Raw genomic sequence first — 17,177 nt, forward strand, 5'->3', positions numbered from 1 at the left:
AATGTCAGGACCAACCTGATAATCAATTTCACTAACTAAAGAAAATAAAAAAATATTGGCAAATTGGCAATATATTCAGAAAAGCACCTATTAAAAATAAAGCGTGGTGTCTCACCGAGTAAGAGTGCATATACCATGGATCAGTCCCAATGTGTCTACTCTTCTGAGGTTCTGGCACACAAATGCTTAACCTTTGAGTTTTCAAGCTAAGAGGCTGAACTGCATGGCCAATGCCATTGGCTACTGGTGTGAAGACAACACGTGCATATACTTTCCTCTCGGATGCACGGTTCAACTCGATAGTAAATATTACTCCTCGTATCAAAACCCCGGTTTTAGGAAAAGTCACCTATAATAAAGCCACAACTATTAAACACATTTTGTGCCCAAAACGTCTGTGGACGTCCTGGGTATTACCGCACGTGCATAGCCCAAGACGTCTGTGGACGTCTTCCAAAAAAAAATATATATATATATATTTCTTTTTTTTTCTTTTTCTTTTTCTTTTTTTATTAAAAAAAATCAGAAAAATCAAAACACTTTTTTTTTTTTTTTTTTACACGTGGTGCCAAAGTTTGTGTTTTCGCCATTGAGAATGCATTTGGCGTTTAAATTAAATAACTCAGAAACTATAAAACATTTCAAAGTAAAAAGTTCCATCATGTGTCTCCACAGTCAGCTGAATTATAAAAAATGTGAATGGATTTTCTAGGTGAAAGTGATTTTGGGCAGTTTTGCGTGGGCTCTCAATGTGTTAACTAATGTAGTTAGCCTATTTTATTTGCAGTCTCAGTCGGTATGTGTGCACACATGCACAAGCATTTGCTCAATGTGTGTATGTTATCGTGCAGGATTCAAAACACTTTACTATACTACTCCTACATATTTTGTCTAAAACTCACACAAATCGGTACGCAATATCTCTGGGGTCATTGACCAAGATGTATCCGGAGTTCACAATATGAAATCAGATGTATTTTATTATTATTTTTAAGTTAAAAATTAACACCAACATGAGGAAAAACTGTTTATTTTTCAAATAAAAACACAAATTAGGACATTTCCTTTTCAAGCGTAAAATGACACATAGTGCATTATAACCCGAATGTCTTTAAAAGCAATGAAAAAATAGATTTCACTAAGAAGTGCTACATGTACATACTGTATGGAGACGTTTTATCAGGAATGTATGCTGTAAATTATATTTGCATGAGGTAATTCTTATTTTTCTTGTAGAAACATTCCAGAAAGACAGACTATTAAAGGAATGAAAGACAGGTTGGGGTTGAGGAGGGTGGCACAAGAAACCAACACATTATATTCATCAGATGCATAGAATATTTTTGAAATCATTTACATAAATACCTACATTTAAGGGAAGAAAGATTTGAAAGTACTGTGTAGATGTAAGAGAGGCAAGTTTTAGGTTTTTAGATTTGCCCTAAAAACAAACAAGTGTCTCTTCAGTGTCCTACAAAGACAAACAGCAACGTCTGTCTTACAGAGACAAACCGTCAGTATCAACTGTCCCACTTAATGTTCAGTTAAAGCTGCAATCTAGAGGTTTAATGTCCTGCCCGAGTCTCGTATGGAAGACCAAACATAAACATGCACTGCCAAGACAGAATCTTCACTTGGCCAAAGGAGATATTGCGTTCATGATCTTCAGGAAGTACTACTTGTCAACCAGTAGGTGTGTCCTACGTAACATCAGGGTCTATTTCTCAATGGAAGAGTAGGGAGACCACCTCCAACCACTGCAGATGTACGTTATACTATATTAACATACTGTAACTGTACCATATACAGGTTTAAGTGTTTGCTGTGGTTTGTCTCTGTAAGATGACCAATGAATTCCAGCTCAAATCAAACCACGTTTATGTTTATTTCCATCTTCTTATAAACAAACCGTTTGTGATTTCACAAAACGCAGCAGGCACTCCATGAAAGTCCTTTTGTTCCGTTGAGCAACGGAAATGGTTGTTAGCTACCCGTGTCTCTAAGAAGACTTTCCAGTGTATCAACACATTCAACAGTGCGAGTTGTAGAACCGTTTCAACAACAGTCTCTGAAAGTCGGCCAATCAGTCAAAACATTTAGTGATAGCTGGCATAACTCTGTTCAGCCACCAGTCACTTCAACTCACAGACCATCGTTTCCTCCAAACGTGTCTTCAGTCTTTTCATTATTTCATGTGCTTTTATACATTTACTGATGTCCTACTGCTCCTTTGCTTTCCCTGATTAACGTCTGTTAAACCTGCATGTGTGTGTGTGCGTGTGTGCGTGCGTGCGTGCAAGAGCCCTAATTATTTGACTTTTTTGTCTTGGTGAAAATGTTCAATAGTTTTCAAAATAATAAAGAAATTGCCCATCTACAAGCCGACAACAAGTTGCAATGCAATATGTTTTGATCGGTAACAGGTACGGTCGCCCCTTTTCCATCTCGCCCCACTACTCTACCTAGCTGTAAATAACAAACATAATTCATGTTGGTGATTATATAAAAGGTATTATCATATTCATTTATCATTGTTAAGTTCACTCTGTATATCCACAGGCATAATAGCATGATGATGCCATTACAAAACATGGGCTACATGGAAGAAATGTGTTTGGTTTAACTGCTAGAAGGTCCTAAATTAACTTAATTAAGCAGTCAACGTCTCTGTGTCATGTTATTCTTTCTTAATTTTAGTATAGATATCGACTACTATACAATCAAATAAATCTCTATACAAGAAATTTTCCGATTTCAGAGAGGGAGGGAAATACTAAATTAACTGTTAACTACATTAAAACACTTTAATCGCTCAGGGTTATTTAATCCATTACATTATAGCGCCCAGTCGATGTATAAACACGGACCCCTTTTCCGGACGTTCCGGAAGTTGTTGATGTGTGTGTAGCAGCTAACAATAGCCACACCACTCTAGAGTCGATCGACAACAACGGAAGGTAAGAATAAATCTATCGCGACTAGCGACTGGACCGCGGAGCGCCGTCTAACACAGGATCTTTTTTCATAATTAGACGAGATGATTTAGATCGCGAGTTATGAACGTTTTAAGATTTTAGTTTTCATCAGCTAAACAGGGGAGGGAGTTTTTCGATGACGTCTCACTCTTGCGGGTCACCGAGGATTGCCCAACAGGTGCTCCCAGGCTGTGGAGCCATGCGATCCGTTCTCATATCAATAAACTTCGTCTTTTGGACAAGACTTCGCCCTGGGCGTCGGGCGTTACTAACAGAAAGGACAAAGAACTTCGTCCTGGGCGATGGGAGTGTTAACACATTTCGCGGGGGCGAGTTGGTAAAGGGGCGAGTCGTCTGGTATTCGTTATGATCTATTTATAAATAAATTCTAGTTACAAGTTCGCAAAATAGAAACTTAGCAAATATAAGTTTTACAATCTTTAGGACTCTCCAAACCGGGAGAGGCTTGGGCGTGCGTGTGTGTGGGTGCGTGCTTGCGTGCGTGCGCCTCTAGTCTTCGGACATAATGTCTATCTGCTCAGGGCTGTTGCTCTGTTGTGTAGCGACTCTCCAGCGATTCATGTGCTGACTTCCTTTTCTCTTGTTGTTTTCGGGGGTCTCCTCTTCCAACTTCTGACGTTTATGTTTAGTCCTGCGGTTCTGGAACCAGACCTTCACCTAAAGGCACAGGATGGAGGACATAAAGTTAATATAATAGAAACAACCACCTTTACTCATACAGCAGCTATGTGAAGGTTTATAGTACAGTATAAACAAGAACTACAGCAGTGGTTCCCAAAGTGGGGTTCGGGGACCCCCAGGGGTCCTTGATGGAGTTCCAGGGGGTCCCCAGCTAAATGATAGTTTGGAACCAAATGGACCCTTATGGGTCTGTAACTCTGAGAGTGTACAAATGGAACCACAAATGGTCCATTTGGTTCCATTTGTAAAATTAACATTGATTTTACAATATAAATTGTGGGTCCCAGAGATAGGAATGCCATTAAATGGGGGTCCATAGACTAATTCATGTCAAACTGGGGGTCCTTGAAATGAAATGGGTTGAGAATCACTGCTAGAGCCATAACAAAATCTTCTCTTATGGGGGTCCTTGGTATATCTTTTCAAATGGGGTCTGTGGGCTAATTAGTGTCAATTTGGGGGCCCTTGACATGAAAATGTTTGGGAACCACTGAACTACAGCACTGGTTCTCGACGTTGGGTCTGCGGACCACCAGGGCTCCAAAAGGACCGACCGTTATGGTACGTTCACACGAGCAGATGCAAAGATACACAGCATATTTGTAGCTTTGTATCTGTGTTGTTCAACACGATCGTTGACGTCATCAAGCTTGCGGACGTGTGTCAGAATCATGGTAAAGCACACCCTCGAGTGTAATATTGCGATTATACAACAGTTACCCTTAAAAAACCCACCTCAACTCAATTTCATTGTTCATTGTTAGATATTCGATAGAAATTTTAAAATTAAAATGTTTTAATGCCCGATTTAAGTACTACGACCACAAATGTCCCATGCAAACTGCTAGCCACGCTGCTGGCTCTGCTCTGCGAGTTGAATCACAAAAAAACGAATCAATTTGATCGTTTCTCGCTTCGCTTCATTGTGTCATTGCAGCTACAGTTGTATATTTGCATCTGGAAGTTGAACCCAGCTCAACTTCAATTTGTAGCTTGATATCTTTTGCAGCAGCTACACACATCGGATGCCGGATTTGCTTTGTTGCTTCACGTCGCTGGCTTCCATTTTGAAAATGAATGGTAGACTGTGCCTATGCATCTGCCTGTCTGAACGCCAGCTCTGTAACTCTGAGCAAATGGAAACAATGAACCGTAACGTTGAGGATTTCACCAAACAGATTAGGGTCACAGAGATGAAACAATGGAAATGGATGTTTTTTCAAAATTAAAATGGGTTGAGAATCACTACAGTATGCTACCTCTGAGACTATATGTCACTTTACTGGTCAATTTATTTTGTTCTTTCTACTAACATGCAGTACATGCTAAACTAACCAATAGAACATCACAATGATGAATCATAAATAAATACAAATACATGTCCTGAGCTGAGCGTGTGGCACGCATGCACGCACGCACGCACGCACGCACGCACGCACGCACGCACACACACACACACACACACACACACACACACACACACACACACACACACACACACACACACACACACACACACACACACCTACTGTAACACTAACCTTTTGCGATTTCAACATTTCACACATTTTTGCCACAAAATTATTGACGTCACTTTAAAACGGTTGAACATTGGAAACATTTTCCTTTAACCTTAAGTATACAGATACTTTACAGTCAAATCAAACTGGAAACACTAATGTTGTCCCCATTTGGTCGTGTCTCCCAATTGACTGGTTTGATGTCTGTCTGTCTGTCTGTCTGTCTGTCTGTCTGTCTGTCTGTCTGTCTGTCTGTCTGTCTGTCTGTTGTATCTATCTATCTATCTATCTAATCTATCTATCTATCTATCTATCTATCTATCTATCTATCTATCTATCTATCTATCTATCTATCTATCTATCTATCTATCTATCTATCTATCTATCTATCTATCTATCTATCTATCTATCTATCTATCTATCTAATCTATCTAATCTATCTATCTATCTACACATCGATACAGACAGGTTAGGGCAGGTCTCCACAGTAGTTGTACATGGAATGTTTCTTTAAGATTCAAGAGATTCTAGAGATTCATGTAATCACTTTTTGTCTGTTAATCATCTTGAAACCGTCTGAGATGACTGCGTTGCTCGAGGTAATGATTTACTGCGGCCTGCCTGACGTCTTCACTACAGATCACATTTCCTTTTCAGGTTGTTAAAAACCAGTGTAACTCTGACAGCCATTGTACCTCGACAGTGGCTGTCAAGCAGTGGTGGAAGAAGTAGGCTACGATTTCGGACTTAACCCGTGATGTGAAGCTTATCTGCATTTGAAATTGTACTTATTTACTTGAATAAATGTACTTAGTTACTTTACACCACTGGTCTCAAGTCGATCAGAAGAGCAGAGAATAGAAGAGAAGAGACTAGAACGTTCACTCAGAACAGAAAAGCATAAAAGAGAACATCTGAGTCATATTATCTTGAGTGTCTGATTCGTTGATTAATTGGTTGGTTAGTTGGTTCATTGATTGTGAAATTAGCTCATAAAAATAATCGTCACCAATTGCATCATTGCTTTACATTGGCATGTACGTTATTGTGACAACCAGATGATAAACAGCAGGTTTGACTCAGTCATCCATCTATCATCCATCTCTCTATAATAACATGATACAACATGCCACATAAGATTATTGCTCTTTCTTTCTTTCTTTCTTTCTGTCTTTCTTTCTTTCTTTCTTTCTTTCTTAGACAGCACTGCCTGTCTATGTATGTGTTTCATGTGTGTCTTACTTGTGTTTCAGTGAGACAGGTGTGTGTGTGTCTTATTTGTATTTCAGTGAGACAGGTGTGTGTGTGTGTCTTACTTGTGTTTCAGTGAGACAGGTGTGTGTGTGTCTTATTTGTATTTCAGTGAGACAGGTGTGTGTGTGTCTTATTTGTATTTCAGTGAGACAGGTGTGTGTGTGTGTCTTACTTGTATTTCAGTGAGACAGGTGTGTGTGTGTCATATTTGTATTTCAGTGAGACAGGTTTGTGTGTGTCTTATTTGTATTTCAGTGAGACAGGTGTGTGTGTGTGTGTGTCTTATTTGTATTTCAGTGAGACAGGTGTGTGTGTGTCTTATTTGTATTTCAGTGAGACAGGTGTGTGTGTGTGTGTGTCTTATTTGTATTTCAGTGAGACAGGTTTGTGTGTGTCTTATTTGTGTTTCAGTGAGACAGGTGTGTGTGTGTGTGTGTGTGTGTGTGTCTTATTTGTATTTCAGTGAGACAGGTGTGTGTGTGTCTTATTTGTATTTAGTGAGACAGGTGTGTGTGTGTCTTACTTGTGTTTCAGTGAGACAGGTGTGTGTGTGTGTGTCTTACTTGTGTTTCAGTGAGACAGGTGTGTGTGTGTCTTATTTGTATTTCAGTGAGACAGGTGTGTGTGTGTGTCTTACTTGTGTTTCAGTGAGACAGGTGTGTGTGTGTCTTATTTGTATTTCAGTGAGACAGGTGTGTGTGTGTGTCTTACTTGTGTTTCAGTGAGACAGGTGTGTGTGTGTGTCTTACTTGTATTTCAGTGAGACAGGTGTGTGTGTGTGTCTTACTTGTATTTCAGTGAGACAGGTGTGTGTGTGTGTCTTACTTGTATTTCAGTGAGACAGGTGTGTGTGTGTCTTACTTGTATTTCAGTGAGACAGGTGTGTGTGTGTGTGTGTGTGTGTGTGTGTGTGTGTGTGTGTGTGTGTGTGTGTGTGTGTCTTACTTGTGTTTCAGTGAGACAGGTGTGTGTGTGTCTTACTTGTGTTTCAGTGAGACAGGTGTGTGTGTGTCTTACTTGTATTTCAGTGAGACAGGTGTGTGTGTGTCTTACTTGTGTTTCCGTGAGACAGAGAGTGGAGGCCAGTTGTTTTCTTTCTGTTCCCACAACATAATGGTTTTTCTCAAAGGCTCGTTCCAGTCGGAGCAGCTGAGAAGGAGAGAACGCTGTTCTGATCCGCTTTGGTTTCCTGCAAAATGGACCATGAAGTAACAGGTTCTCTGGACTACTGTCATCTCCTGGAGGAGGGGGAGAGAGAGAGGGTAGGGGTCATGAAGTAACAGGTTCTCTAGTCTGGACTACTGTCATCTCCTGGAGGAGGGGGAGAGAGAGAGGGTAGGGGTGATAAATCCCGTATTTATTCCTGTTTTAGGTACGTCTTAAGTGAATTAAGTGAATGAAAACGTAACATACTGTCATTGGAAGCATGCTGTGTGTGTGTGTGTGTGTGTGTGTGTGTGTGTGTGTGTGTGTGTGTGTGTGTGTGTGTGTGTGTGTGTGTGTGTGTGTGTGTGTGTGTGTGTGTGTGTGTGTGTGTGTGTGTGTGTGTGTGTGTGTGTGTGTGTGTGTGTGTGTGCGCGTGCGTGTGTGTGTGTGTGCGCGCGTGCATGTGCGCGTGCATGTGCGGGCGGGCGTGCGTGTGCGTGTGAGAGAGATATGGAAGGAGAGAGAGAGAGAGAGAGAGAGAGAGGGAGGGAGAGGGAGAGGGAGTAGTAGTAGGCCTACATTTTATTTCTGTCCATTTAAAAGAGCAGATATCCACTAATGTTAGTAGGACCGAAAAGGTGTAGTCTGAACCTGAGGCTTATTTTGCCACACATTTTCAAACATTGGTTTTACGAAACTGAAAACATCAGACAAATTGAAAAGAAAAATCTAAGCAAAGGCTTATAGTTTGCCTATACACTAATACGTAGTAAGTAATTAAGTAAGTAAAATGTTTGTTTAAAATAACAAACTTTGGTTTAACAAAACTGATAACATTGGATGAATTAAAATTATCTAAGCAAGAGACTGTCCAAGAACAGAGAGCAGAAGAAAAAGAGAGAACATTCAAGCATATTATATTTGCAGACAGTATCATTAGCTGTGGGTCTTCAAACTCAGCCAAGTGACTTAATTTGCAAATGTATTGCTAAAAACAGCAATAATGGTAAACATTTGTATGCAGATTAATTTATCTCTGCACAGGACCTTGTCATGATGTAATCCTCACATCAGGATTACATCCCCTGATTAACAAACTACAACAATCTTAACCACTGCAGTTCAAACCTCTACTACAATACAACACTCAACTACAACATTGTTAACTAACGGCTCAAAGCACAGGCTCTGCTCTGCTTGAATTTTTGCAGATGATCTGGTTCTCCATTTTGAAAATGGATTTCAGGACAGCCAGAATGTAAATCCAGTCAGACAAGGGCGTTGGCAGTATACATTTGTAAAGAAACCATTCAACTTTGTAGATCATATAAATACTTGAGGGGGTTCCAGGGAGTCTCAAAACTGTTATTTTTCAGGATCTAAATCAGAGAATATATGCATAAGAACCTACAGACATCTATAGAATTTTGTATACTCAATCTAAGTATCGATTACGTTTTCCCCCTTTCTTTGCACTCAATAACACCGTAGAACTACATCAAACAGCATTTATTTCAAAAGTGCAAAAACAAACCATCTAATTGGACAATAATCTAAAGCCAAGTAGCCTGCCATTAGGAAGAGCATCAATGACAAGTCTTCTATGTTCCTCTCTAAGATGTTCCAAGGTCTGCTCACTATAACCACTGACCACCTAAAAGCATCACAGCACTACACAATGAATTAGGACTAAAACAAATGTATCATTCCCTTCCATGTGACATATAAGGAGCCTCATTTGGATATCAATTTGGAAATATACATTTAAATGTAAATACGAGTCCATCAGTTAACGACCATCACAGATAAATGCGTCACGCTTGACAAAATGCAAAGTCCATTTGTTTGTCAGGTGAATTGATGTGCAATTAAACAAATCCAATCTCATAGATGCCTCGGATTTTATTCAAACCCAGACAATAGTGCAACGAAGTTTACTCTCTGCTCTCATTGTGTTCGTGACCGTCTCAAAGCCACACGATGACAACATCTGGGACCCTGCCACCGCCTTTTTGACGGTTTATTAAAATTGCACGTAAAGTTACAAAAATATTTTACATAAGCAAATAGATCTAGGAATTATTTTGAACCGCCTTATGGAAAGTTGCGAGGCAGTTTTGAAAAGAGATGGAGAAAACGGCCCACCGCAGACACGCACACGCAAAGAAGCCTGGTTCAGCCCTGAACCGTGTGGTCTGGTCTGGTCTGGCTGTAGGACGCCTGACTGATGAACTGTTGTACAGGATCTGTATTCACATGCAAAAGGTTCAGTCGATACAGAACGGCTCCCATCTCGTTAGATTGACCTATTGGTCATGGGGTTCTCAAACATATTTGGCTCAGGTCACCCCTGTAAATAACTTTTTCATCCACCGATCCCTGAATTGCATTGTTACTTTACAGCATCAAATGTCATGTTATATAAATATAAATCTTTTGCTCTAAGATACAGTATGTCATGAGGAAAACTTGAGAGAATATCAGTTTCCATTATACCAGTTCAGAAACACTGGGGGGGATTATGAATTATTAATGCCTTCTATCTTCCCTTGTGGTGCCATTGAGTAAGGCATCAGTTGCCAACACTCACCTGCTTCATTAAAACTGCTCAATGAACAACAGTAGAATACTGTGGTTGTACTGCATGGTCAACTCTCAATGACCAAAACACTGTGGTTGTACTGGGCAGCGCAGCACCCAGATATATTGGGCTGCAGCTTGCATGTCTCAAATGTTCCTTAAAAATTAAGACTGAAAAATGAAAATACTGAAAGAAAGAAAGAAAGAAAGAAAGAAAGAATAATGAACAAAGATGAGAAATACTTTGTAATATGTCAAGTTGGCAATTATCCTAGTTTGTGACGTTGCAGACTGTCCTCAGCAGTGAAAAGCATAACAGAACACTGCAACTGTTCAAATGAAGTCAACATTGACTTTACATACAGGTGATAACAGAAACAGATAATGCTTAGTATACTACACATGTGTCTGTGTGTGGTCGTACTCTACAGCTCCCAGTGACCAACAACAGTATAGATGCTTAGCACAAATTATAGTAGGCCTGCAGACAGTATGCAAAAGTGTTAGCATCAGCATGGGCAGTGGCACTATGAAGGCCCATAGCATAGTTATTTTATTATCTCACCACCACAAATGATTGATTCATTTCCCATATGACTGCCGTTTTCTCACTTTGCTTGTGCAACAGAATGTAAACCAGCTGATGAATCAGTGTTACTCATAGGAAGGAAGCTGGTTGGCTGATGTGTCAGAACGCTGTGTGAAGTGAAGCAGTTTGTCATTTTCTTTTCCCCCATGAGGGATTCTGTATTATCCTTCCCTGTTTCAGTCTAATGTAAAAAGGAACAGGGTTCTCTATCCTTAATTCCCTGTGTAAAAATGAACTGTGTTCTCTTTTCCAAACAGTGGGTCATAGACCTATTAGGCTATTTTTATGGGTCACAACTCGAGTAAAAATCTTTTTTCCACTAGAAATTCCATAAATGAAAATAATAATAATTAGGTCGTGAAAATAGTGTATACAAGCTTGCAACGCGAGTATCCAATGCAATTTTCAATAGTTTGGGTCCCGTAATCCCGGGCAAATGTTAAATCTCTCTTTTGGGTCTCAACCTGAAAGGTTTGGGAACCACTGCTCTATCCAACCCATTCCAGATTAATGTAAAATGAACTGCGGGTTCTGAATCCACGATTCCAACCCCATTTCAGTCTAAAGTAAAAATGAGCTGGATTCTTATATCCTGTTTCAGTTGAATGTAAAAGTGAACTGTTCTGTATCTAACAATGTTTCGGTCTATCTAACAATAAACGAGGTATACATTCACAAGGATTTATAGCAGCCTATGTAGCAAAGGCTAAAGGCAAAACTTAACCTGGGCTGAACGTATAAACCTGACAATATCTTTATATCTATATGTCCTAATGTGCCTTGTCTCATGGACAGTTGATATGGAAGGGGAGGGAGAGGAGAGGAGATAAGGAGAGAGGAGAGGAGAGAGGAGAGACAAATACAGATACTGGGTCTAGACTAGAGATATAGATAAAACATGTTTTAACCATTTTTTTAAACATGTTAAAACTAATATTGCATTAGGCTATTAAATAACTCATTTATTTGGTTTTTATACAACTGTAAATATTAGTAATATTAAACATTGTTATATTCATCATATATAGCAATTATATATTGTAAAATTCTATTATTATTATAAATGAAATGCACCAAATATCAATATCATAAACTTTCTGTTTTTGACTATTATCATCAATTAGCACATTTTAATCTGGTCTTTTTGTCTAAAATAAAATAAAACATCTAAAACTTCAACGAAATCCAATATGACAAAAAGAGAACAGTCATCAATAATTTGATTATTACCAGGAGGTAAGCAATGAATGATAATTAAACAAAATACAGCAGCGGTGTAGGCTATAGTCAAAAACAACAAACTTGTTATCTTACTTAATACGTATGACAACTATTCCCTTGTTTCAAGTCCTTTAATGTCCGTGTTTTATTGGTTTAGGTCGGGTTTCGCAAACCGTAGTAGCAATAGGCTAGTAGTTGGCCTACAACTTGACTACGGAGAATAGGGCCTACGAAATGAATTGTTTCTTTGACGTCTCAGGGGGATTTATATATGTCCTCTGACTGTAGCCTATTTTTATTATGTTTTCTATTCTGTTTATTTCACTGTATTTCACTGACCCTTGTTTAATTGAATGTTTCTGAATCCCCGTGAACTGAAATGTCTTATTATGGAACGGTTGTTTCTCACAACTCACTTTGGGACAAATAACTTACTAAATTATATAATATCTATTTTTTTGTCTACTTTCTAATTTTCTATTTCACATGCGTGGTTGTTTGTTATAATATAGTTAATGACTATTATATCCATCTGATTCTTTTGTCTGTTTATCCATAGATATTTTCTATAATAAGCCTATCAAATTATATTTTCAGATAAAGGTAGGTCAACCAAACATATATAGGCTAAACTGTAACTTTACTTTTTTATATATCTTTTGCACAAAATAAAGCCGTTATTTCTTTGCAGTTAATCCGTGTTAAGAATATAGGCTATTCTGCAGTGAAACTCGCTTTTTGTGCGTTTGTTTCTTTCCCAAAAAAATAGAATTCATTACAAACGAGGAAATCTGAAATTGTCTTTGTTTTCATTATTCTATGATGAAATCATACAGTTTAAGTATGAATAATTTACGATTGTTTTTATGTTCATTTTACGGTGAATATGTATGGATTTGGTTAGGCCTATACATGTTTCATGATGGAATAAATGCTGCGTGCCAACGAATATACGTTTTACGATAATGTCCTTCAAAGTGTTTTTACAAGATTGAGAATCATAACCTAAATTCAATCAGAAAATATCAAAATCAACGTGGTTCAACACACCTATAGATAACCTATCGTAGGCATATTGTATATTATGCTATATTATAGGCCTACTATGCGCTGCTCGGACAGTTGCAGTATGCCTAAAATCTATAGATCAATGACATCAATCTCCTCTAAGTATAGCCTATATCCATGAAAATGTAATGTATAGTTGAGAGAGACTGTAACAAATGTAAACAAATCATGGACCCCTTGGTTTATTATAGCCTAGGCTACAAATCACATCTCGTTTAAGTTCAGATAACAGACTAAAAATATAAGATAAGGGGCCATGCAGCCTTTTCCATTTCAAGGACCCCCGGTTTCTTTTACACGAAAGCGCCCCTATTTTACACGTTTTTTTAATCCCAACATACACTGTAAAGTGTAAAATCCTCATTTAACTCAGAGAATGTAGCCTACAAATCTGCTACGAAAGGGTTCATTATTTGGTTCCTCGTTATAAAGGGTTCATTATTGGTTATAGGCCCACAAGGGTCCATTCGGACCCCCCTGGCTGCATGGTGGTCCCCGAACCCAACATTGAGAAACAACAACAATCAACGGATCGATAAGTGTCTCTCACCCTGGAAGCGGTGTCCGTGCAGGTATCGGTTCCGCAGCACCCAGGGGTAGAAACTAAACGCGTCTCTTTGGTTGGCGGCGGAGGTGAAGAAGGCGTGCGCCGGGATGTGGACCTGATGATGATGATGATGATGTGCGCCGGGCGGCTCTCGGTGGTAGGCTGCCGGGGTGATGATGTGCTCCAGCCCGGCTGCGGCCCCCGGCGGCCCGTACAGAGACCTGCCGGTGCCGCTGGTGGTCGTGGTGGTCCCGAAGCAAGAGCCCAGCTCCCCGAACCGCAGGGCAGTGGGTCTGATGGGGTCGTCTCCTCCTCCTCCGGCTGGGCCGGTGCAGCAGGCTGTGGCCGGGTTCGAAGACCCGATGCTGGGCTCTTTACCCACCAGAGACTCGATGGTGAAACACTTGTTGTTTCCCTGTCGGAACATTCTGATGATTGATGGTGATGGTGGTGGTGGTGGTGGTGGTGGTGATAATGGTGGTGATGAGGCTACTCAAATCCAGTCTGTCCGTCAAAAAAGTCTCTACAAGTACAATCTCTGATTCTTTAATAATTTCCCAGGTGAAAAATCCATATTAACTCCAAGTTCCACCTAGCCTAATTGTGCCGTAGTTATTATTACTCTAATAACTAATGTCAGTCTCGTAATAAATCAATGAATGTCGTAGCTAACCCTGGTTCTCACAATAGTAGCGGCCGGTTATTTTTGTAATTATTATTTTTGTATCATTACATTTCCTCAAGAACTCCGCAAAGCATGAACCTAATTAGAAGGCTCCTCTTCTATTTCATCAGCCTAGTTTCATCCTCCAGTTTTCATAAAAAGCTAATTAGTAGTTAATTAGTTTTGAAGTCACTAAATGCTCGCGACCAGCCAGTGCAGGCATTGATGTGAGGATCAGTAGCCTTCTCTGACAGCAGACAGCTCGAGCGACTCAACACCTGCCCCGAGCCCCGCCCACCCACAATAACAAAAGAGTGCTATAGTGAGCATGCGCAGACGCATTTTAAAGATTTTAATAACTTGTATAAAGAAAGAAAGAAAAAAAAACAGTTTAATTTCTCTCTCTCATTGAACCATACACACATGCGCGTTTGTGTGTGTGTGTGTGTGTGTGTGTGTGTGTGTGTGTGTGTGTGTGTGTGTGTGTGTGTGTGTGTGTGTGTGTGTGTGTGTGTGTGTGTGTGTGTGTGTGTGTGTGTGTGTGTGTGTGTGTGTGTGTGTGTGTTATTATATTCTTCTTTAGTTTATTGATGTTAGCATTGATGGGAAATGGGAATTGTTGGGAGGAAATGTTCATGTCACGGGAACGGTTCACACTTGACTTGTCCTCTTCTGTCCTCGTGTGGTCATTGTGGGGAATTACAACAGTCACGTACCTATACATAGAAATTAGCCCTAAACTTGAATGCAATCTGGGAACCCATTGGCCAAAAAAAGGAAAAACAACGCCCTTGTGAGCAGTCGAGAGACTACCACCATGGTGAGTGTGATGGTCTAGTTCAGAGGTCTGCAACGTTTTTTAAGCGAAGGAACCCAACTGTGTAAGAGACATGGGATGGGACTCCCACTACTTCTATTGTATTAGTATTATTATTAAACTTGTTTATAATTGTATTATTCCATGCTCATGAAGGTTTTCAAAGCTAACTCACCCTGTTGATGACAGAGATTTGAGACTATAGTTTGGAAGTAGTCCACTGGCTTTTCTTCTAATTAAATGACTATGGGTTGCCTACAAGTGAGGCAACCCTATAGTCTTTGATGGCTTCATAGATTTATTTGACAGCACTGTCATCATTGTTGTGTAAATTCTACTCTAGACCAGTGGTCCTCAAAGTGTGTGGGGTCTGGGGACCCCCAGGGGTTCCAGAGTGTCCATAGCAAAAATAGTTTAACATACCATAAACATCACATCCCTATACATCAATTACTTGAGCATATCTAAAAGCTCACAAAGTATGTTTTACAGTCTATGACAAAGTATCACAATGTGCATGCATGCCACCTTGTGAGCTTGTAGATTTAAAAAAAATGTCTTGTTTATTTTGATTTATAAAAAATGCACTACATCAATCTTGTATGGGTGCCTGGGTCCCTCACATTGTGAGCTTTCAGATTGGCTATTTTCACATAAAATAGGGGCACAAGGTTGATAATAAAAAAATCACCCCCTTGTGAAGTGAGGGGCCCTCTAATCATCGTACATCATCCAGAAGGGTGGTCCCTTATTGGCCAAGGGTTCCCACCGACATTCTCTGTTCATTGTCAATGGCATTTTTAATGTTTGTTCAGACAACACAAACATTAACGCTGTATATAGGAGGGATAGAACCCCTCAAAAATAGTTAAACGGAACAATAACTGTGTTTGACGTGTGAATCATTGACTTTATTTGGTTAATTAAAATACAATACACAGACATGCATAGTAGGCTACCTAAATATCTATCAGGATATGCAATATATGAAACATATTTCCATTGTGGTCCTGTAGTTGGCTGGAAGACAAGCATGATTATGGTGTAGTATGTAACTACTCATAGCACATTATAAAATCAACAAATATTCCACAGATTATACATTATGAAAGCAAATGTATGCATTCCTCTGATATTTTTCTGGCAGCCATGTAATCCACAAAGCATGATTAATTCCTTGATTATGTTTGTGTCACCAGTCAATGCTTGCTTTTTTAAATGGATTTTCTCAGCCCCACAAAAAACTTTGTAAAAGAAAACTATATACAAATGTTACATCATCAACTAATCTACAAAATGTAAAGAAAATAGTGTCTGGCTGTGTGTATCAACATGGAACATTGTGAATACTGCATATAGAACAGGAGGTATCAGGTACAGTCACCCCTAAACCATCTCGCCCCTCGATTTTTCCGCCGACCTCACGCCGACCGCTCTTTTCTTTATTTTGTTTTATTGAGAATAAGGTTAGAAATAAGTTTAGGGTTAGGCATAGTTTCACTGGGGTTATGTTTAGGTATAGGGTTAGGTTCAGGCATAGTTTTACTGAGGTTAAGGTTAGGCTTAACCGTTAGCATAATTTACTTAGGTTACTTTAGGAATATCAGGCCGGGCAGTTCCACCGGCTTTACACCCGGGGCGAGTTGGTAAAGGGGCGAGTTGTTTGGTATTCGAACAGGATAGTTATCCACTGTAAATAGAACATAGAGTATCAGTGGCACATACTATAGCCATCTACTGTACATAACAAAGCATAGCAGACAGTAGGTGTTATCTACTGTCTAAACATTACAAGTAATAGCACCAAATTCAATTATCAAATAAAGACTTGAAGTTATACAAAGGTATCCTCTACACAGAGCCACGTCATAAAACTTTTAAAGGTTAGGGGAAAGATGGAGTCCTGAATAACCCAGTTAAGGTTGGGAAAGGCCTAATATATTTTAGACTATAACGGACAGACGAGACTAGATAGAACATATTGGCCATGTCTCAAATCAATCAGATGGAAAATGCAAATACTCAAACTAAGGCAGGAAAGGGACAGGACATAATAATAATAGCTCAAATTTATATAGCGCTTTTCTAAATACC

At 39.4% G+C, this 17,177-nt stretch overlaps 1 protein-coding gene across 1 annotated transcript; it reads right to left on the reverse strand.

Annotated features, from left to right (window-relative positions):
- Nucleotides 1–3,485: 3,485 nt before the first annotated feature.
- Nucleotides 3,486–14,029, reverse strand: LOC306920233 (homeobox protein EMX1-like; the record flags this gene model as incomplete). The annotated part of the gene is made up of 3 exons (XM_079496920.1): nt 3,486–3,653; nt 7,505–7,689; nt 13,606–14,029. The coding sequence occupies 3 exons, from the start codon at nt 14,027–14,029 to the stop codon at nt 3,486–3,488; spliced, it is 777 nt and encodes a 258-aa protein (XP_079353046.1).
- Between the last annotated feature and the right edge of the window lie 3,148 nt (nt 14,030–17,177).

Source organism: Electrona antarctica, assembly GCF_951216825.1.
Source record: "Electrona antarctica genome assembly, chromosome: 1".
Classification (NCBI taxonomy): Eukaryota; Metazoa; Chordata; class Actinopteri; order Myctophiformes; family Myctophidae; genus Electrona; species Electrona antarctica.